Source organism: Wasmannia auropunctata, unplaced genomic scaffold (genome assembly GCF_000956235.1).
Source record: "Wasmannia auropunctata unplaced genomic scaffold, wasmannia.A_1.0 LD335903.1, whole genome shotgun sequence".
Taxonomy (NCBI): Eukaryota; Metazoa; Arthropoda; class Insecta; order Hymenoptera; family Formicidae; genus Wasmannia; species Wasmannia auropunctata.
Genome location: NW_012026987.1, coordinates 260,125 through 283,973, shown reverse-complemented (window position 1 = coordinate 283,973; position 23,849 = coordinate 260,125). Strand labels below are relative to the sequence as shown.

The 23,849-nt window shown below is 33.7% G+C and overlaps 1 protein-coding gene and 1 pseudogene across 13 annotated transcripts in view; both read right to left on the bottom strand.

Annotated features, from left to right (window-relative positions):
• The window catches only part of LOC105455245 (potassium voltage-gated channel protein Shaker), a 67,929-nt gene that overhangs the window by 38,560 nt on the left and 5,520 nt on the right, over positions 1–23,849 (bottom strand). Inside the window, exons 1-3 of one of the 13 annotated variants that reach the window (XM_011698437.1) lie at positions 11,731–13,702; positions 11,399–11,611; positions 9,262–9,395 (exon numbers count right to left, since the gene is read on the bottom strand). The exons of 2 other annotated variants lie outside the window; for them this stretch is intronic. In XM_011698437.1, coding sequence (XP_011696739.1) covers positions 9,262–9,287 — 26 coding nt within the window. In that variant the 5' untranslated portion in view covers positions 9,288–9,395; positions 11,399–11,611; positions 11,731–13,702. Of the gene's footprint in view, positions 1–2,820; positions 3,409–9,261; positions 9,396–11,398; positions 13,703–23,849 lie in introns of those variants that run through there. 10 more of the 13 variants (XM_011698436.1, XM_011698438.1, XM_011698439.1 and 7 more) reach the window with 10 other exon arrangements.
• On the bottom strand, positions 19,961–23,092 carry LOC105455246 (annotated as a pseudogene).

Here is a 23,849-nt window from a genome sequence, read left to right as displayed (position 1 = left end):
TTGTCACTATATAGAAATAGATATAAACAGAAACAAAATACGAGAGAAAATGTCCATTTTCCTTAATGAAATAAGTTATGAATGTCATTATAGATAAAAAATTTTGTTTAAAGTTTCAAACCGATCCATAACAAACGATCAAATTTTTCTATCGCCAGCTATCCTATTTTGTCAAAAGTAATCGCGAGTACGCAATGTCGATATGAAAAGCGACAGGAAACCAAACGCAAATGGACGTTCACAATTCAGACATACTGTATTCACGTATGATTTCACGATGTCACTTGCTTCTCTTTACGGTAACAACGTGAATTTTCATCGACCGAATTTGGTCACAAAAGCACGTTATTCGCGGTAATTATATACGGAGTAAAACAAAATTTTATCATATCGTCTAAAAGCATCATAATTTTTCCACTGCATGTCTAGATGAAATATCTTCAATCGCGGGGATGCGGATGAAAATGTTTTCGTGCGATTTGTAAATGGATAAAATAATCCATGTAAACTTGTAAAAACGAAAAATTTACTATCCCATATTTTATTATTTTAAATAAAACTCAGGTGAAATAAAAATTATAATTATATAACTAATTGTAAGTAAACAGGATATTTCGTTCAGAATCGACAGCGACAGAAAATCGATTATTGATGCGTTAATAAGAGTTGGTTGCTGGACACTTACGATTAAATCAACTTTGATCGCAGTACAACGGCACGTAAGTTATGCCATTGTGCGTCCATATACACGTGGTTCGATCGGCCGTGACACGTTTTCATCGTCAGTGCGCGCTCGTACTCGCGGAAATTGTAGAGTCTTGATGCCGATGTCGCGACTGATTGACGGCGAAATTGCAATCGCCAAAGCAAAGGTTGCCTCGGCAGAGCAAAGAGCAAGAAGGCAAGCTTCTTTAGCTTTTCCTTAATTCGAGAAAAACATGCGCGTCCAACACATATTTTAATGTACTTTTCGTCCGAATTCCGACTTGATAACCAATATTTTCTTAATAAAAATGTTAGTATCTTGCTAATAAAAATATTAGTATATTAGTAGCTTGTAGCGATTGCGAGCAAGTAAAAATGAGAAAATCATGTTGAATAAAAAATCACTAAAGAAAAGATGACTTAAGAAGATCAAATGAGAAGATGCGTAGGCACATACTATCATGTTTATCGTTCGCTTTATCAAATTAGCGCACATGAAACGCTCAAGTACAAGATGCAATTAGCCGATTCACATCACTGAATTGTAAAGTACACTATACACGACGAGAGTAAAAGCGACGTACAGACAACATTTTGTTAAATCGGACGTGCTTCGAAGATTCCAAATGCTCGGAAAACAAAGAATAAACATTGTAGAAAAAATATTTTTCGCTTTCAAAGAAAAATCTCTATTTAAATCAATATACCTTCGCGAATATCTTCGAAATTATTGATGATATGTTTCAGACAAAAGTTCAATACTTGAATTTTGGGAGAAATTTAATCTGATGTGAATTATAGCTGCCTTGCAGGAGGTATGAAGACAGCTTTTTTTTTAAATAAAATCAAATAGTTATCAATTAATTAAAAAAATATATTCTATATATGTCAAAAAGGAAAATATGCGTTATTAATTATACAATACCTATACACAGAGAACGTCGTCTCATTAAGGTATTTCTTATTTACAATCTTTTCTTCTTTCATACACTGAGCAAGAGAGCTCAAAGTCATTATAGCTCGAAAATTATCAATATCTTGAACGGAAGGAAAATATACACGACGACACTCCATATATGTAATGTAGAAAGACGAACAATAGAAATTCAGCGAAATAAAGCGAATTAACCGTATCTGACTATCATTCTTCAACAAGTTACGCGACGCTGCGCTAATTCGCGTGCGACAATGAGACAAACAATGCGCATTACAATCTCTTTATGCATGTTCGAGTTAATTTGCGACGTGAATAACGATCGTTTTCTTTTGTTTTCCGTTCTGACGAACGGAAACTGCGATTATGCCCTCATTGTAATTTATACGTCAATCAATGATGAGCTTTGCTATCGACCGCGAATTCTGGTCACTGAAAGTTAATAAATAATTAACGGCGCAGAAGTTTTGCCTTTGCAAGCCTGTAGCCGTAAGCCATGAACACAAGAAGATTCTCCTTTAAAAAAGTAATAAACTTATTTCAATACAAATGCACGCTAGCGAGATTAATGCTGGAAATGGCGTAAAATTGCGGATCCGGTATATTATATATTATAAGATATCAGCATCGGTCAACAAGCTCTAGACTTTATTCCTATTACATATCGAGCACGTCCGTTTACAGGATTGTATCCGATAACACGAAAACGTGAGTCCGAATTTAAGGATTGCAGAATCGCGTGACCGCGCGATACGATTATCAGTCGATAAATCTCGCATTAAATCGCACTCTGCGAATCATATTTTGTCGTCACCGTTTTAATTAGCGCGGAAAATACTTATTAACTGGTCGACGGTACATCGAGTATCGCAATGAAAGCCGCCTGAGCGATAACGTCGCTGTTTCACGCATGATAAATGTCGCACGAGATAGCTCTACCTATAAAAATACTTCAAGCAAGATAAATATATTTCTTTACTATATTGATAATTATTTATGATTTATAATCTAAATCTTCCATTAAAATTGCTGGCGGATGCCAGTTTTATTGTGTTTTTTTAAAATTAATTTAGCCTAACCAATGATAGGTATTCAAAGATTCTCATGTTCATAAGTGTTGTCAATTTTCAAAATCAACATCATTTATCATGTGTCGTCGACTAATAAACCAAAATTTTTACCAGATGCAATCCACGAACACGCTTTCAAAACAATCCACTTGCACGAATGTTTTATTCGATTTATTTGTAACATGCACCATCGAAGAGCAATTTCATGAGACTTTTCCATGAAACGCACCCCTGATTACGATTGTTAAACGGGTCCAACATATACACGTTGACACTTAGACACTTACTTAAAAAAAAAATCTGTGCGCGATCGTTTCATTACGTACGGATTAACCCATTTCCGTCTAACAATAAATTATTTATCTCCTCTGTGTGTATCGTGATATTGTGTAAAGCAATTTCTGTAGGTTAATTTCAAATAACGGAATATCTTGCTCTTTGTGTCTTACTTTCATAACATTTTCATTGCCTCATTTTTACTTTGGTCGTTTACCGTTAAAATCACCGTAGATATTAATCTGAGATTTGGGAATTATTCAACTGCATTCATAATACTAATACAGATGAAATGAATATGAGTGAAATTAGGGAGAAAATGGGTTAATCGCACAATGAATGAACCACCCCTTCTCGCAAACGTACGCCACCGATAACTATCGCGACGATACTTGCAAAGGGTGGTAAGAAGATAACCGCGCGACCGGCAGCGTGGCTGCCTTAGTTTGCTGAAAGCGCGTGCCACGCTGTCCTTCTAAGTCCACCCTGGTGGCTTCCACTACCGCGACACAATCGCCCCCCACTAACGATCTCCATCCCCGCATCCCGAACGCCATTCCTACCCTTTAGGGGCGACCCACGAGGCGCCTCTTGCGTCGCTAGCTCGATATTCTTTCCGCACTTGTGCACCAAAGACAATCAAGTACATCCACCGATTTCCCGCAGAAATCTAAAGAAAAGGAAAAAGGCAAGAGCAAACACGAAATAGCAGGATGTTTACATCGGCAATCAATCAGAAGTGACATCGTGACGTGAATTGCAAATCCGGCAAGTAAATCGCTTGTAAGCCAATTTAATTGTATATGTGCTCTGAACCCCGTAAAATATTAGAGAATAGGTTCTCTAATAATTCGGTTTTCTTGGAATTATCGCTTCAAACTAATGTAAAACTTGATTAAACTAAGTATAAGGCTAATATAAAATTAGTATAAAAGTGAAGTGGACAAAACTAGTTTATTGTTTTATTATTATTATAAAATATCGCAACTGTTACAAGTGACGACAAAAAAATTAATAAATCCAGCTTGCGAATCACGCGCACGTCTATAAGAAGTCGCGGTATCAAATTGCTGCGACGTTCGCGGAGCAGTCTAAGAAGTACAGGCTTGCTTTCGGTGGATGTTATTGATACAAATAAATTTAGTCCCGGCTGTATTTCCATCGTCTATTAATATCGGCCAATATCGATAGTCCGACTATAACTTCACCGAGGTCTGGTTCATACAAACTTAATGCGTGCCATACATTTGGTCCGATCGAGACGAAATTTTAAACGCATTTTTTTCCGACAATCTTTTCTTTTCTCTATACGTTCTCTTAATTATTTTAAAATATTTTAATGCAAAAATAAATAAGAGAAAATGAAAATTATATCATTATTACATGGATAATACAGCATCAAAATTTTCCGTTGTAAAGCAGAAAATTTTGTTAATTTGTGATTTAATAAAATATATAATAAACATTTGCGCGCACGCGTGCGCCATTGGCAAAGATTAAAATTGTCTTTGATCAGATCATAGAAAGTTGATGCGTTTATTATAGATTTTATAATCTCAAAACTCTCATCGTTCACCCTATTAAACACTTACTATTAACTAATAATAGTTTGACATAAAATCCAAGGACAGATAAGTGCACTTATACGTGGGCGAACTACGGTCAAAGGTTAGCTTCTGCTTCCGAATGGTATGGCAAATCCTAGTATATGAGATCGCACATTTCTTAACAAAAAAATTTAATCTTCCTCCAATTTTTTATGTTCTTGTTTTATTTCTTTTTTAACATTTATAATATAAATTGCTATCATGTTTATATATGAGTGCGTATTGTTATATCTTTGCTTAAAATTGTGATTGATGTACTGACATCCAATTGATTGTAACCAATTATTTAACAAGTTATAACAGGTATTATCGTCTAACCAAATACGGAATTAGGCCACTTTGAGATGCGACACGCATCGAATAGCGTCTTTATTGATCAACAATATAAGCGGTGACGTAAATTCGGCCACGGAACCAAGCAAAAGCTGTCTGTCGTGTGGGTGTATTAGTCGCCATTGACTCGAAGAATAAACGCGGAAATGCGGATGCCAGGCGCGTTTGCCAGTTCGCCCATAAGACCATTAGCAGGAAACACCGGCGTTAATTAGACTTCCGGAATAAGTTGATGCCATACAAGCGTCGCCCACTTGCATTTGGCAAATTTGCGAAAATCTTGTGCTATATACGGATTTTTGAAGGTTACTATCTATAAAATTAAATTGGCAAAGTATTACTAACTTGAACCGGATTGTCATATGTTATAAAATAGCAATATTTCTATATAATTTTATATATAAAGAAAGCACATTATATTATGCTTATATAAATTATCTTAAATTTTAAGTTCATACGTCTCTCTGTATGTTCAAAGGATAAACGAGTAAATTAATGATTACCAAAACTAGAAGAATGGAATAAATGTATACTTAAATCCGCTTTCACGACTAGATAGATGCTATCGCTTTCGAGCGGATTATTATGAATTTGCGTGATTAGTAAGAATTATGAAGATAATCGGAACATCTTTTCTTAATGTTGTATACGAGTATCTTTTTACTTCCGATCCAGAGAAACCTAATCAGCAAAATATAGAATTTCAATTAGTAAAAACTCTAACACTAAGAATATATTTATGTTCAATAATCAGGAAAGTTGTTTTCTACATAAACAAACCTTGTGTACTACAAGTAGCAACACAAACTCGATTTCACGAAATGTGAGTACCTCAGTAAGTAGGTATACAGATGCTGACAGAAATAAATACATTCGTACAGATAGTCAATATAGATATCTTTGCAGGAAGGACAAAGTATAATATGTCCGCAGAATGGCAGACAAAATAGATATGTACACAGGTAGACAAACTAGATATTTCCACAGTCCGCACGCGAACGGACAAGTATAAAAATGGCTTCTTGTACATTACATGTACAAGACTTGTATTGATGGCGTACGTTGTATAGGAATTTATTATATTATTAAAGAAAAAAATATTTGATAGAATGCACTCTTTTGTGCTATAATAACTGGTAAGGTTTCACAAAATAATAACAATATATATTATCGCATTCGTATTGCATATTATTAGAGCTTTAATATATGTTTAATGATTATGTTTTTTTTATTTAAAAAAAAAATTGACCTTGGCCACACCATACAACGCGTATCTTTTCCGGCCAAGATATGTCGCGCCATCCATTCGGGCGAAGGTCAGGATTTCCTTTGCAGAATTGTCGATAATGCAGTTACCATGCAGCGTATACGTCGGATCGTTTATCGATTTCGGCACCCAGTGACCTATTTTCTAATCAAGCTCGAGGGAACTTTCGTAAGGATACAAATCTAACGTCGTTTTCGGCGCATGTTAAGTTTCTTCAAAGAAACGATTCAACCTTTTTGAGGGCGTACTTCTCAAAATGTGGGCAGCATTCATTCCCGATTATTATTTCTTACAAGTAACATTCCAGCCGGAAAACTAATTTGAGAAACTATAATATATATATTTTATCTTATTGTGCATGCTGATAAATCACAGAGAGTTGTCAAATTTCTTCAAGTTTTCTAAATATTTTCTTGTGTAGGTATACGCTCCCCCTTCCCCCTCCCCCCCCCACACACACACACACACACACACGTATTATGTAAAAAAATCATGCAGCCATATTTTTCAAAGATTAAGTTTACCCTTAAAATCTCTTTCATACCTACACGCACGAAGAAAATACAATAATTACGTATGTATCATTACATTACGTATTTCTCAAAATTATAAAACTTTGTAGCGCTTATAGTATATATTTTTTTCTTCAATTATTCAAAATAGGAAAAATATTTAAAATACACAAACGAACCAATCTTTGAATATTTCTATAAATAAACACAATTACACAATATTTGAATATTTAGGAGCATTCAATATGGAAAGTATTTAACCATACAAAAATAAAGAGACTTTATTGCAATAGTTTAAATAATTTTTGAATAGTTTCAAAGTGTGTACGTAACTTATACATATTAGAACGAGAGTTTATGCTCATATAATAAATTTACGTTTAGCCGTCCTCGACGGTAATGGTTGATTTTAGAAGTCCTTCGGTTTGTCCAAAGCCTCAAGAGAGAAATCAAGGAAGGTAGGACACTAAGAGAATATCGATTCGATCGTTACAAACAATTGACCAAACCGTATTGACCGAGGTTATTGTCCTCATAAATGTATTGTGTGCGCACATTTTGTATATGGCTATGTGTGTTTCGAGAACTATATCATACTTTTAATAGTTTTGTTGAAGTCGATTAGTATATCTTGATATCAATATATCGTACGATTTTAACTACTTGAAGTTTTACTTGCATCAACATGACCGTTGTACAATCAATTGATTAGAAACGGATAGAGATGGTTAGTCAACGCAATTATCGACCAAATAAATAAAACATCAAATTTAACATCGCTAAAAATCAATACCTAAACATCGATTAAATATATACTAATAAAGATTAATAAATATAATATTTCAAATCAAAAGTAAATGTGTTTATGGGTAGCAAGCTTTGATTAATTGATTTAATTGTAAGTTTTATTACTTCAAACTTGTGCCAACTTATTTCTAATATAAAAACAAAGTCTCGAGCGAAGAGATGTAATTTAATTGCAAACCACATTTATTTTAGAGAAAATTTAATTAACACGATACACGATGCGCCAGCGAAGTTATAATAATCCTTAAAACTTCGGCAGATCCGTTATTATGATAATAAGGATGATTCATTTCGGAAATGTAAGTGATTTGAGAATGGTTAAATTTCCTCGCAATTTACGCGTTGCGGAATTTCTTTCCAATAAGTTTTGAATTATGCACTGATTGTTGAACACTATTATATGTATATATGTATATTTTTACAGTTTGTCTTTATAATTATATACTTAATATACTTTCGTAAACAAATAATAAATAATAATAATACTTTTCAAGATCCTAATAAGTTTTCCTAGATTTTTATAACAAATAAAGTAAAATTGCGATAAATGAGACAGCCAAAACAAATGCAACGATTGATACGTGTACGCACACGTGGCAGACAGCTGGTTGGTAATACCGGATAAATATGTCATGTAAACACACATAAGTGAAGGGAAACATATGAAATCTGCATTTGAATGCACCTGGCTACCATTATCGTCACAGATATGGCTAAGACAGCGGAGATAAAATAGGCAAGCAAGCATTGCACGAATTTCTTATTATTCGATCCGGAAACAATTTTAATTTATTGCCTTTGGTCTTGTGATGAGATTAGGTGACAAAAACAAATTTAGAAACTGTCTGTTAAAAAATTAGATTATAAATTATGTATTATTACGCAAATGCTGCAGATTCTTCTTCTTTTGAATCTTCATTTATAAGAAAGATCTAAAGATTATTCAGAACAAATCAGAATTCCTTTTTTGCGTCATATTGTTTAACATTCGCTGAAATATATAACATAATGCTTTGGTCTTCGTTTTTAATGCAATACAAGATAAATTAATACAATTGAAAAATTGCGTGTTATCAAGTGATAACCGGAAAATTGTTTATCATGTGGACTTTTATATACGTCTTGCATCATACACAATATTGTAGGCAGGGCGGATCCCAACTATCCCAAGAGTGTTGCCCCACCCGTCGATACAAACTCTCTTAAAAACACGTTTCAAACTCGCATTATCAAAAATAGAAAGTTGAAACATCCAATGAAATTATTGAAATACATCCAATAAAATTATTGGTCGTAGAAATACTGAAGCTTGCAAGTTTCTTGAAAAAGTGACATAAAGAAATAAGTTAAGACTTTTGGTATATCCTGAATAAAATTTTACGAAGATTAAAAGTTTCTAATTCAATGATTTATATATTCTATAAATTTTTTAATTCAAAGTACTAATAAGTTCCTTTTTGGAATGGAATTAACATATTTTATATTAAATGTGCATCGAAAAAGGATCCAAGAGAGATCAATGGAAGCAGGAAGATGAAGAATATAAGAAAAGGAAATAATACAGGAAATAAAACAGGAAAACCAAACTATCAATACGCATACACACGTTTTCGTTCGTTCGGTCGTGTGCATGTGTGTGCGTGTGCATGTGTGTGCGTGTGCGTGTGCGTGCGTGTGTGTGTGTGTGTGTGTGTCGCTGTATGTAGGTGTAGTCGTATGTAGTTGTGTCAGGACTCTATGATAGACTCACCCGCCAGCAACCAGGATCATCTGCATGTTGCATGGAGGCGGCCTCTTTGTTGTTTTTTCGCAGAGGGGGCAATCCGGAGCGGTGGATCCTCTAGTTTGGCATGCGGTGATAGAATAGAGCTATAGAGTAGGTAACTACAGAGATAACAGGAAGAAGAGAAGGTCTCATTGCCTTGCTCGAAGTTTGAAACCATACCATAGATTCGACAAGTATTGCTTTTTTATTTATTGAAATATTTTCTCTTTTATAATACTATTATTATATGTCTATAATTACTAAACTCATCATCAAACTTTTTTTTTAATTTAAATATATTTCTAAATAATTGCATACACAATGATTTAAATAAAAACGAAGCTAAGTTATTTCAGTACTATTACTTATTTTATTTTATTTTAGTATCAATATTAATTTATAATTACTTCGAACAAGGTTGAAAAAAAGAAAGATGATTGAGTAATGAGAAGACGATTCAAAAGTACTTTCTAAAACGAGCTAGCACAATAAAAAAACAAAGAGAGAGAATAGAAGTTGATAAGAAAATTGAGTAGTAAGAAAAATAATAAGAGGAATCAATAAACGGAAGTATATACATATGTATAAACAGAATAATTCGGAATTATACCATCTAAAGTTTCGGTGACGTATTAATATATTTGAAAAAAAATTAGCTGAGATAAAAAAAAATTAATCTAAATCTTACATTATTCAAATAGATAGATAGATTATAAAGTTTTATAAAGCTTTATAAAAATCTTTTATTCGATTTTAAATCAATGAATATTTCTTATACGCAAAATATTCCAAGGAGAGAAAGGTTAGCAAGATGATGTTCAAAATTAAAAAGTTTTGGCAAACAAAGTTTCAAGAGCATAAATAAAGAAAAGTTTCTTTTGTAATTAATTTACGATAGATTTTGCTATCATACATTAATTTTGTCTTAACTCGAAATTTGATTAAAATATTTTTGAGATACATATTTAAGAAACGTTTAATTTAATAAGTTATTAAATATTTTAAATATAAAATAATTTAAATATATATTTCTCTAACAAATTTTTAATAAACAAGAATTATATTTCACAGTTTTTAATTCTCATTATTATCTTAAACATTCTAACGCGTTACCAAAATTTCCGTTGGTATCACCAAATTTTCCTGTCTATTGAATGGCCCATAACAGGATTTTAATGTTATAATCGTAAGTTTTTTTTTTTTTTTTTTTTTAATATATTTAGGTGACAAATTTTATATTTTATGGAAAGATGCTTCATGTAGAAAAATTACATAAAAAAATTATAACCTTAAATTATTAACATAATTAGTCAATTATGTTTTTCACGATGCAATTATAAAAACAGTACAATATTTGTTATAAGTAAAAATATTTATATGTTAAATATTTTATTTATATAACTAACGTATGCCATTTTAAACAGAGACTAATAAAAAATGCTGTGATTATACTAGAAAGGATTAAAAAAAGAAAAAGAGAAAAAAGAAAGGGAAAAAGAGAAGAGGGGAAATGAGAGAGAAGGAGGGAAGAAAAGAGAAAGAGAATGAAAAAGGAGAGGGGAGAGGCTTTTAGTATTTCATGATCTAATAATAATAAGCACTTCTCAAAGAACTAAGAGATTACTTAATTATTTTGCAACAATTTACTGTAAAACATACGTTTACGAAAGCTTCTCGGACTAAAAATAGCTTTTAGAACATTGTTATCTTATACACTTCCTTCCTGTTACAGGACATCCTATATACAGCATGTTCCAGAACTATCGCATTTCCTTTAAACCATAGATTCTACGATTATTTCAAAATTGACTATTTCTTAACAAGAACGTGAAAGAAGACATAATTATACAGTCCAAGAAATTTCAATATAAAGCAAGTATTATAGTTAAGTATTAAGTAATATAGTTTATATTTCGAGTAAATCAAATTTAACAAGTTTAAAAAAAAATTTCAATAAAAATTTATAAAAAATGTAATTATACATAATAATTTCGAAACAAATCTTAGCTAGGAAATAGTCAGCATTCGAGAATCTTGGTTCAATAGGAAATGCAATATTCTTGGGATATTCTGCATATACATAGAACTATAGAAGTAGAAATAGAGAAGGAGAGAAAAGTACAGTGGCTAACTGGCGATGGCCCAGTAGATTGCCGTGACGGCTTGCGCTATTGTACCTTCCCGCATGTTGCGTCTAACCACCACCGAGGCCCGTGTGCCACCCACACACACCCGTTGCAGGACCTTTAACGCATCCACTTATTAACAGTATCGTTCACTGTCACGATGCACTATCACACATTTGTCAATGACGGCACCCAGATTGGCAACGATGCTACTGAAGTATTCCATTGCGTCATCACGGGAAATATTGCGAGAAGAGAAATCCGCGTTCCGAAATTTCCGCCCGACAACGGAGTAATCAAACGCGAGATAAAAGCACAGATCACCCACCGTTACTCCGAATGACTCGTAACAGTCAGTTGAAGATAACTTTGTGTGACCGTTATTTAAAAATTTAACTGTCATTAAACAATTCAATTTGATAAAATAATCTTCGTGTTTTTTGCGATACTGCAGGAGGATGGAGAATCTGAGGTAGAAAGTGGATCAGAAAGAGGGGAAAGAACTAAAACACTTGTCTTCTATTATGTATATCATACGCAATCACATCACGTAATGCCGTTTGGAAAATCTTTTTCAGGACACGTTCAGACGAGTCCAAAGTGTTCGCGAAATGCGAATCTCCGAAGTTGTTTGATCCCATTTAACAAGTCTCATTTAGATTCCTTCGAATATTAATTTCAACTTGTATATATCAAAATAGTCTTTTGAAATTTTCATGCAATTGGAAGATAAGTAATTGTAAATTTGTATAATTCTTTATCTGTCATAAAGAAGTTCTTTAAGAAGACGAAAAAGTATTAAAAAATTTCGTGCACATTATTATTCGTCAATGATCTTACAAGGTCGTTCGAGTCTGTCAGACTTTGTCCATCTTTGACCACTTTTTTTTATTCTTTTCATTGAATATCGTGTTGAATCCTGTGTCGCGTCGGAACAAACTCAAAGATAGGTAGAAAATGATAAAGAAAAAAAAGAGGAAATATAAAATACGAATACAAGGACTAGGAAATCAAATAAACAAAAATGTAAGATACTTCATAATTTTTTATGAAGTCTTTTATAGGTTTATAATATCCCATTAATTTTTGTTTCTCCGAAGATCTCAATCGTTAAATATGAAAAAGATCTTTCAAGCAATAATTGAAAATGGAACACTTCACAGTATAAAAAAAATAAAATTGTAATCTTTTTTGGAGCCGTCAGACAATCCAACATATTTGTTAATCACCAGTTTGATTATTGTTTTACAAAGGCAATCTAGATCTTTAAATATAAAGTTTTTGATTACGGGGATTAATAAATGTTCACAGAACGTGACTACTAAATTATCATTCAATGTCGAACGCATATTTAATTGCAAATATTAAAAGGTAATAAAGTAAGCATATGCTTAAATAGACTTATTAAAGAGATTTTTAAAAAATCCTTGAATAGATATATCAGAAAGTAATTACCTACATCCAATTATTTTCATATTAACAAAGTTGACATCGTTATATATTATCGTATTTAAAAACGAACGACAATGAAATAACGGAATTGTGGTTATCGTGCCCGCCAACCAGGCGGGTCCATCAGTCCATTCGCATTATGTGCATGAGTCTGTTTAAATCACGTTTATCATTCTATCAGCAGATTCATGGGTTTCCGGCTTGTACAAACCGAAATCTTAGAATGGGACGGGGATGAAAATTGGGATAGTAAGGAGAGCCCAAAATAAAATTGGATCACAAGATTGAAACACCAATAATGGCACACGATATGTTATTCTCAGTTACGGCCGGGTCCACCTCGACAACCACGTTGCTGCGACTGCCTTGCGTAACCTTGTCGAACACCAGCAAACGGAGAGTGCGTGCCACCTAAAGGGGCACCGGGGAGAAGCAGGCGGGTAGAAGAGGAGTCTGATTCAGTGAAAAGAGAGGGGAGGCGTGTGAGCGATCACTGTCACAGATCACACTGGCCGAGTTCCCGCGGAGTAGACTGGTCCGCGAAGAGAACACGTTTCGAGCCGTAGCGAGCCCGGTGGGTTTCTGAATCACCAGTGGTGCGTGTCAGGACGCCGTAGCGGCCGGGTAAATGGTGGCGGGAGGAACGGGAGAAACGAGAGGGCGAAAGAAAGAGAAAGGGAGACGAAAGATGGGTGGGAGAGGAGAGAGAGAGAGAGAGAGACGCGGCGACACGCGTTTAGGCGGCAACTTTGAGAGCTTCGACGTAGCACTCCCGTCTCGAACGGCACGGGCAGACCGTGCGTGGTGTCCACGAATGGTCCACGCAGGGTGAGAGTTCGGGTGCGACCCCCGGTGGGACGTCGGGGCGGCAAAGGTACAGTGTGGAAGGCGCCGGTCGAGGAACACCACCAGAAACCGCCGCGGCGTTCTGCGGAGGCGCCACCGTGACTGCGAAACCTCTGTCCCCTCGCGCTTCTACCCTCTCAGGAGTTGGAATTGGTTGCGCGATGCACCCCTATATATATACATATATATAATGTATGTACATGTGTATGCGCGCGCGCGTGTGTTGCGTGTTGCATGCCGCGTAACGTAGTCCTATGCCATGATCGAAGTATGCTTGTGTGCGTGCGTATGCGTGTGTGCGTTGTGTGCGCGCGCGCGCGAAAACGGATATGTGTTTGTACGGAAGAGAGAAGTAGGTGAAATCCACCTTCTCTACCCACCCCATACCCCACTCGGCCCGTTCGTGCTGCTGCTCGTGCGTGGGCTTTCGTGGCCATCGAAGTCGATATCCACCCCCGTCCCAACCAGTGGCTCGCATATTATCCTCAAATGTTTCTCGGATAGTCATTTTAGGGATTCTCAAGTGTCCTAACTCGCCAAGTGTCTTTTCCTAGCCCAATCTTTCATAATTCGTAATTATCATTCTTATCATCTGTCTATTTCTCGTTTACCGCGAAGATATTCGTTTTTTTTTATTTTCAGGAAAGTAAATCTTCTATAGTTCGGATAGAAATGGAAAGCGGGGAGAAAATCTCCTGATACGGAATAAATCCAAAAACTATTTCTCCTACTGTATTGTTAAAGATGATGTAAATTACACGGATTAAAATACTCATATCCATCGAAAGTGCCAAGAAATTTAAGACTCCGTATTTGTAACAGAAAGAAAATACACACAATCTGCCTTAGAATCCATACATTTTTCACAAAATTTCAACTATCTCATTTTTCGCGCATCAAATCATAAATATATTCAAATAATATCATTAATGTCTAACAATAATACATACATAAAGTCAGAGCTGAATAATTTGGTTTTCGCAATGATTTTATTTTTGAAATATATAAAATTTTGATTTTTTAATTGAAATCTAAACAAAATAAAAATTTAGATGAAAACTAATTTGATAAAACATACTCTGTATAAATAAAATTTGAATTCATTGAATTGCGAAAGCTTTCAAAGTTTATTTGATTCATTGTTCGCAACGTTGAAGATTTCCTTAGTTTTCGTAGATCGTAATTAAATTAATCGAACGAGAATACTGTTGCAAATTCATCAACGGCACAACTCAACAAGCAAGATGAGTTTATTAAATAGATTGTAATTGCAAAAAAAAACGAAATAAAAACAATTTTTGCATGGTGACGTTCCTATATACTGTAGATTTTAATATACGTGATTTTCAACTAAACCTTCATAATCTCGCATTCTATCCCTAAGCAAAAGATTCTCCGAAAAGAACTTTCGACCCCTAAAGTTCAGAGTAAAAGTAAATATCACGTAAAAGCGAAAAGCTGTTTAACCATTGAATCTCTAATTTTAGGCTTCTCTAATTTTAAGAGAACTAACACCTCGTCGTAGGATATCCCGATCTCAAATAACACGAAGCAATTCCCAACGCATCTTAGAAAATATCTTAAGAAGGATCGAATTGAACGAGTAATAGAGTGGCAATATTTCAAGTACATTGATCATTACATATGCTTAATATTAATATCCCGCTTCTATAATACTATTTTTCACATTAATGTTATAACTTGAATATAATTAAGTATAATTTAAATATAATTTTATAAGCATTTTTAATTAAGAAGTCAAAAATTTAAATTTAATTATATGAAAGGACAAAATTTTTATTTTCTTGTTATAATGATAAAAACTTCCAACTTCAATATCAAGTAGTAAAAAAACAAATGAAAATTATATATGTGTACGCCATCCAGCGGACAACTTCCGAAGCTAAATAGTCACGTCGCAAGCTCTATGACAACGATTTTAAAGTGTACATATAATTGTATGTATGTACATACATACGTATGTATGTACAATGGCTTTCGTATCGTCGGAGTTAAAAACTGCGTTACCAACTCGATAATGCAAAAAATAAAAAATAAAAAAACAAATCTGAAAAATCTTAATCGAATAAAATGATTGCAAAAATCATTATTTATTATTTAAATATTTAATTTATTATTAAATTCTGCTTGTAATACAAAGTATAACCATTTTTTAAATTATTTTCAATAGGCAAGATTTTGTTCCATTTATAAAATAAAACTTATCAAATTATAATAAAACAATAATGATAGCTAGCTTTAATTAAGAAGTTACTACTATAAAAATTTATACTAATTTATTTATAATTTTATTATCACTAACCTTTGAATTCGATGCACGGTTCTACGCGTATTTGCAGCATATGCAACATGTGATACATTATGATACAGGTCATAAATATTATTAATAGATTATATGTATGTTGGATATATGTTGGACTATCTTGTGCCTACAAAACTTAATTATTTCATACAAGTTAAACAATTAATTTAATGTACGCAGATATTTTTCAGATATACATATCAGACATTACAAAACATATTTTAATTATTCAAAAAAATCTCTATATGTATGTTTTTAGAATAAACTTATCTTTTTTATGTTTTTTCTTAGAATTATTATTTAATGTTTAATGACATTAAATAATTAATTTCACATAAAATCAATCAAATTTTATATAATTATAAATGTCAAAAATAAACATGAAAGTATTATAATAAAAAGCACACATTCCGTATTTTAATCGTGTTTTCACTGATTTACGGAGAGATTCACAGCAATTCTTGACATATCAAGAACAACTAACTCATCAATATGATTAAAAATAAAAAGACAATTTCCACAAAGTCAAATTTAATCTATCCATATCTTTTGTAGAACAATAGAAAATTTTAGCTAAAAAACAAATTTTTCTACCTCAAAAAAAACTCAAGAGGATTTTACGAAGAATTTTAGAAATATGAAGCAACGCCTGATATAAATTGTAAACTCTACATAAAAACTAAATCTTTCAATCATTAAACTTGATTGTGTCAAAAAGTTAATCATAATCCTAGCGTATTATTTTTAATGACACAAATATAACAATCAATAATTCAAAGCTCCTTACATATAGATGTATCACCGAGTATCAATTCATACTACTAATAGTTCTAATGAGCATAAATAGTAAGCATTTGTATTCCCTGCAAGCATTAACAAGTCCATTTTTCCTTCGTACTTTATAAGAAATATAGATGACAAAGAAGAAAAATGGCAAAGAATGAAAAAATGGAAAAGAAGAAAAGATATTATGATCACTTCAGACACTTTAAAAGATAAAAAAGAATATTGAATGACAAATCAGGAGTATTTCTATCTGTACGCCATCTGTAAATAGTCGAACAAATTGATTTTGATAAACTTTGTCTATAATGTTCACAAATTTACATATTTTTTCAAAATCAAAACGCAAAAGTATGTATGAATTTTATCATTATTTTAAACTTAAGTTTATTTTAAAATTCTAATTTTATTATTTATTTTAAATAAAGAAATGCAAAGATATCTCGGGATTTATTAAATTTTGTATTATTATTAAATTTAAGTTATTAAGTACATTTGTATATATTTTTTAATCTTTTTTACTCATTGTCAGAAAAAAATGAATTTTGCTGCTACAACAGTACTGTCTATCATTGCATATTAAATGAAAGCAATTAAACTCATCAGTTACTCGGAAATAATGTGCAAATCCAGCAAAATTCTTTGAGCAAATAAAATTAGTATTGTTGATGAATCTTTTTACTCTCCGTATAATATTACAGTTAACAATATTACATGCTACGATAGCATAAAATATACTGTGCCAACAAATCTTTTTCTTTATGTATATTTTATACGCACATGTTTTATGAACAGGTTTGATAAAGAGCTATTTGAAAGTCCTAAAACAGAAAGCCAGTACTGTCGGCCCTGCATATCTTTCGTCAATATAATTTATAAGACAAAAGCTTTTAAATAGCTTCCAAATGTTCACAAGGAGATGTAAATTGTCGCATACAGAGCACATACTTATGTAAGACGTTCATATTTGGGTAAACTTCGTATAAATATCACTATTTGATATTTATTGATTTGACAAACATTCATGTAATAGTAAACAATAAACTTTAATTTTTGTTGTTAAACAACTTTAGGATTAATTTTTAATTAATATATACTGTGTCCTAAAAAAAAATCCATTCCGTATTCATCGAGGAATACATTTTCTGCAGTCGACATTATATACATAGTCTGTATAATTGTTGAAAATTTTTACGTATCTTCTATTTACTGAATTTCTCTTACAAGATATTAACAGTATTTTTAATTAATCATTTATAGCATCGCACCAATATTTTTTTATTATGTATAATCATTTACCAATATTATTAACATAATGTCACAAATATTTTTGAGAAAAAACCTAGTTTAATGTAATTTAATTACTTTTTAATATTTTGGGGATTTCTGAATATAAAAATGATGTGAGAATTTAAAAAAAATTTGATAGAATATATTAATCTGATATATTAACAATAATAAAAATAAAAGAATGATACAAAGAATCTATTAATAATTTTAATAATAATAAATCCAAAAACAAAGAAATACAGTTAATAGTTAAAATGTAAAATGATCATGTTTCTTTCGCTGCAGATTTAAATTGAGACTGGCGCGCGTAAGATTTAATTTACGTCCTGACGTCACAGGTAAAGCGAGAATCAGAATGAAAAAGCAGAACGACGTAAAAAAAAAAGAAAAAAAAATGGAATCTATCGCATGATGTAATCAAGAAAGACGAGAGATGAAGTTGGTCCGTTGTCGTGACACGATGCGATAAACAAAATACGATAAAAAAAAGATTAAAGAACGATACGTAAATACTGAAAAAAATGCATAAATATATAAGGAAAATATGTTAATCCTTCAGTCATTTCAAGGAACTGGACAACGCTATATTCTAATTTAAACGTTTAAATAGTTGTAGGGAAATAAGTAAAATATAAATATGCATAGATATTAGCATAATGTTAAATTGAAGCTTGAAATAGATAGAGTATTATATAAGACTCATTGATCTTATATCTCTTATACATATATAAACTTTAATAATTTGTGAACTTTAGCAATCTTGAAAAGAGCAACATTGGAAAAACATTAAAAACTTATGCTTCAAAATAACGCTATCTGACGCGTCTATATTAGCAAACTTATTTGTTTTCGTTACAGTTTCCTTGAAGTTACAAAGCGTAAATTGCATAGGTTTCTTATTATAATAGCCTGTTTTCATGTTAGCTTCTTACTAATGTAATTATGAAACGAAAAAAAATACATGCCTTATTGCCGTTGTTATGAGAAAAACATAAATATTTTTTTTATATTAAAAAAATAAAAAATATATTTAGTAATTTTTCAAGGAAAATAGATTTCTGAAATTTTTCGGCAAGGTAGCGTAAACAAAACTCTTAAAATATCTTGTCCAATAATAATTTTCCATTTATATTTGCCGATCAATTTAAAATTCTAATCACATATTCAAGTCGATTCAAAATGTTTGACCAATCGTATGTACAATCAATTAGTGTTTCTCTTTGCACGAGAATATTCTAATAGCTTTATTATTCTAATAGCTTGAATCTTGATGTTTAAAGTAAGACATAAACATTTCACTACGTTATTTTTAAGCGCACAATTATAACTTTGTTAAGCACATATGTATATGTATGCAGTTCATATATGTATTGCGAGAACATAAGAAATTAAATCAACATTTAAAATAGAGTTGGTAATATGTTCTCTTGTACCTTTGTTTCATTCTTAATTCTGTAATATCTTCAATATTGCATGAACTTTATGTATAATAAGTATCATTAATTTTGCAAAGCACACTCGCGCAAATAATTATTCGCACCAACATCATCTTATCATATCTCACGTGCAAACTTTCGATATAGAACCATGCATGCGCGTTCTCGCAGTGCAAACATATGTTCGGAACTAATAACGCACCAGTGATGCCTTTAAATTGAAAAAAATCATAATTGAAGAAACAATTGTTCATATAAAGGAAGTTTTTTGTAACATTAGCTTGAATCCTAAATGACCAAAGGCATAAAAATAAGATATTTTGTAAATATATGTATGTACAATAGTATATTTATATTGTATACCTTTATATACCTGATTCTTCAATTAATAAATTAACGAATCATCGATTTCGAACACGCTGGCAAACTAGCTGAAACATAAAATTCACTAAAGGGAGGTAGGATATTTTCGTAGCACGAGCAATAAAAAAGGGTTGGCAGATAGTTCGTGAGAACACATATTTTATTTTTCCTCGATGTTTCCTCGTGTATCTTCCAAGCAGAAGCCAATCTTTTTCGGAGTTGATATGCCGAGCAAAACATTCCATAAGTTGTTCGCTGAGAAACGTATCGCACCAAGACAATTGATAATCTGGCAGTGCGTGAAAGCTCTTTCGCTCAAGGCAAGGTGCAAGTTTCCTTATTCCATTCCACGGCAGCGCATTCCAAGCTTGCTTCGATCAAGACACGATTTTGAATTATAATTTTGATTTTTAATTTCACATTACCTGAATATTTTATGCACAAGATATACTTGACTTGTTTTTCCTTTTTGAATATAAAAAAAAATATGGATGAAAAGGACGGTATAAATTAAGTTGACACTCATTGTCAGCGTTACCGCTGTATAACTCTATAAATCGATTGCATTATTTTATCTTATATTTATTTTTTATATCAACCTCTATTATTTTATATATCGCTTCTATATTATATATACATGAGTTCACTTATTTTATATATTTGTATGTTTTACATATTGGGTCCATTATATCGGTTCTTAATATGATATTATCATGCTAATATTATAATGTGCTTCAGGACAAATTTCGCTAGATTTATTTTTGGAAGATAATATATATGCATATATACATATATATTTTTTTTTTGTTTTTTTGTTTTTTTAATTATCATGTGATCATACTTTCGTCGCATTGTAGCGGCGGGGGTACAACCAGTAAGCGGTCCAACATCGAACATCGCAAGCTTGTGTGTGTTTTATAATGCCTTGTGCTGGTGGATGTGTCGAGGGATCTCGGGGAGGTCTGTGTCCGTCGCCGAAGGTCACACACGATGTGGGACATACAAAGCCTCTGTGAACATTGTGCATTCGGCATCAATGGAAGCTGCGTGACAAGGACAATGGAAACGCCAACAAAATTAAGGAGAATGGAGAAGGGAGAACGGAATTTGGCTTACATAATTAATCATGCTTCAATTCCTGCGATCTATCGTGTTTTCATAATTTTCTATCAGAACTTATACGGTTAACTCATTTCAATTAATGATCGAAAATACAAGGAAACAGACATATACATGTGTGAGAATAACCACGGATATCGACCGGTAACTCCGGTAAGAGATATTGGATCGACAAAAGCACGTGAGTCACAGCGAACGCGTATAACCGTATTTCCCTATGATATTTCGACATGGGAATACCGCATTTCCATTCCAGGTATATAATGACGAGTACTCGATGGATCGCACGGAAAGAGAAGAGGAAGGATATTGGAATCGACTGTTCCACAACGACATGGACAGTTTCTCGATCGAACCGGCATTCCTAAAGGGATTGGTTACAAGTAGAACAATCTCGCTTCTAACTTAAAATCGTAAATAAATAGAATTAAATTATATATCATAGACGAGATTTAAGAGGGTAAAAATTTAAAAAAGTTTTTAACATTTATAAAAAGAAATATTTGCAAAATGTAAAAAAATAGAAAACTACACCAGAAAATAAATTTAATAAATGTGTAAATTATAAAGGCACGAGAAATTGCAAAAATGGTCTTACTAATACATATAAATATTAAAAAAATAAAAAAAATAAAAAAAAGAAAGACCGACGAGACGAGAGATAAGGTCGACTTGTAATTAGAGAATAATCAAAAGGATCAAGGAAATGTATATACATCAGCAAAATATGTGAGAAAAGAATGGATTAGGCACGCGATATATATCAGCCGGTTGTCAATGTCAGCCTTCCAGTGGATCGAAAGAGAAACAATCGATATCACAGGTGAATGCACTCACCGCTGCTTCGTCTTAACGCGACGATAGCGGTGAAATTCCACCGGGTCGTTGGGGTCGAAGCCCCTGCGATGTTTCGGCGGTGAAGACATGGCAGCCGCCTTCTTGGCTTTACCGTCGCTCGGATTCATCATGGTGATATTGCCAGGGTTGTTATTGCCGCTGATGACGGCACAGACGGTGCCGTTGTTGCTGCCGATATGTAGAGAAGTGAGCGGCGGCGGCGAGGGTGGTAGCTGCTGGGCGGAGTGGCGGACGGTGCTGCCGGATGATCGCTCCGGAGGATGACAACGGCAGCCTGGTGCTGGTGGCTCACCAAGGGCACGTTCCCCGTGACCGACGTGGCTCTGGGGCACCGCGTTCAGCTCGTGCCTGGTAACCCTACCGGCGCCCGGCCCACCCATTCAAACCCGCGATGATCGCCGCCCGCGATGACTCCACCTCTCTGATCTCCGTGACTGCCCCTGCCGACGATTCCGCGCACCTTCCGTTCGTTCTCGGTCGGCGTCAATTCACGGCTTCTGTTTCTCTCGATTCTATGACCACCGATCCGTGGTACGCTCTGCGAACGCGACGAAAATGACCACGACGAAGGGCCTAAGGATTTGCCGCCGCGTAGCCGGGACGGAACCCGGCACGCCGGCTTGCCCGACCTCATGCACGCGTCACTACTGACTGATTTGTCTATCTCTCTCACCCTAGCTCGCACATGCCACTCATCCAATTTTCGGGAGGGGTTGAGTTGCACGTTCCAGGGCAAGATTGGCAAAAAAGCTGGGAAGGGAAACACCAGGATGACCAAGAGTGATTCTATAATAACGAGGGAGGGAAGATGCGCGCGACAATGTGCACAGTGACAAGTGTGACGACACTGATGCTGAGACGCGATCCTACTTCCGTCTCGCGATCACGCCGACTTACTTAACACGATGCACCCTTCGCATCCTCTCGCATCCCTGTGTGATACGCCCCCTTGCTTCTGCCGTGCGATGGCAGCACCGCGGCGCGTGTATGAAGTACGATGCATCAATTGGGAAAGGTGCTGGCGACGATTTTCAGCGCATTGAGCATAATAGGGATAATATAGAGGCTGATCGATGTGAAAAACGAAACAAGACTAACGTATAAAAATGGCACGATTTAATCAAAAGGAAAGAAATTTCGTTAACATGTTGATCAAGTCACGATTACAACTTCGTCTGTTAATTATACTGAAAACACCCTTAAGATTATCGATAAACTAATCCACCGTTACGCTGAATCAATTGACACAATCGTGGATGATGCAAAAATTAATAATGAGATTATCTAAGAAAAAGTTGGACGTGGAAAGTGTGAACATCAATTGAAATATCAATTGAATTTTTTCGTGTAAACAGTTTCGTGTAAACACGCTATCTTCAATTCTAACTTTCGAACGTACGTACATACATACCATTATAAACTCATCCTCTTTCTCTTTATGCGTGACGTTTCTGATTTTCGAAGGAAGAAATTGATGGCAGCACTACAGACTATACGAGACGCCAGCAAACCGACAAGTATATGAGTGGTCAAGAAAGATCATGGAGGGGTGAAACACTTGGAGCGGAATAGGGGCAGTGGGATAACCCCGATTAGTCGGTGGAAGGTGGCAAGCAAACCGACACGCCAATCTGATAACTAACCTTCCCTAACCATGCACGAATAATGATTTTATCATAAACAGTTCTTTATTTTTTTCTAATTTTTTCTCGTTTTTTTTCTTGCATTTAAATAGTATTAATTTATTGCAACTAATGGTGGATCTAATATAAATAATCATCCTTTCATTTTTCCCAACAGAATATTGCATTCTGGGATATTGGAGATCAGTAAAGCATTTTATTTTAAATATTTTAAAGTAGTGTTTTCTTGCACCTACTGCATTCAGGTCCTACTGAATAAAAATTTGAAACTACAGTTCCGCGGTAAGGAATAATCTCTAAAAAAGAAAATTTAAAAAAATTGAAGACATTCTTT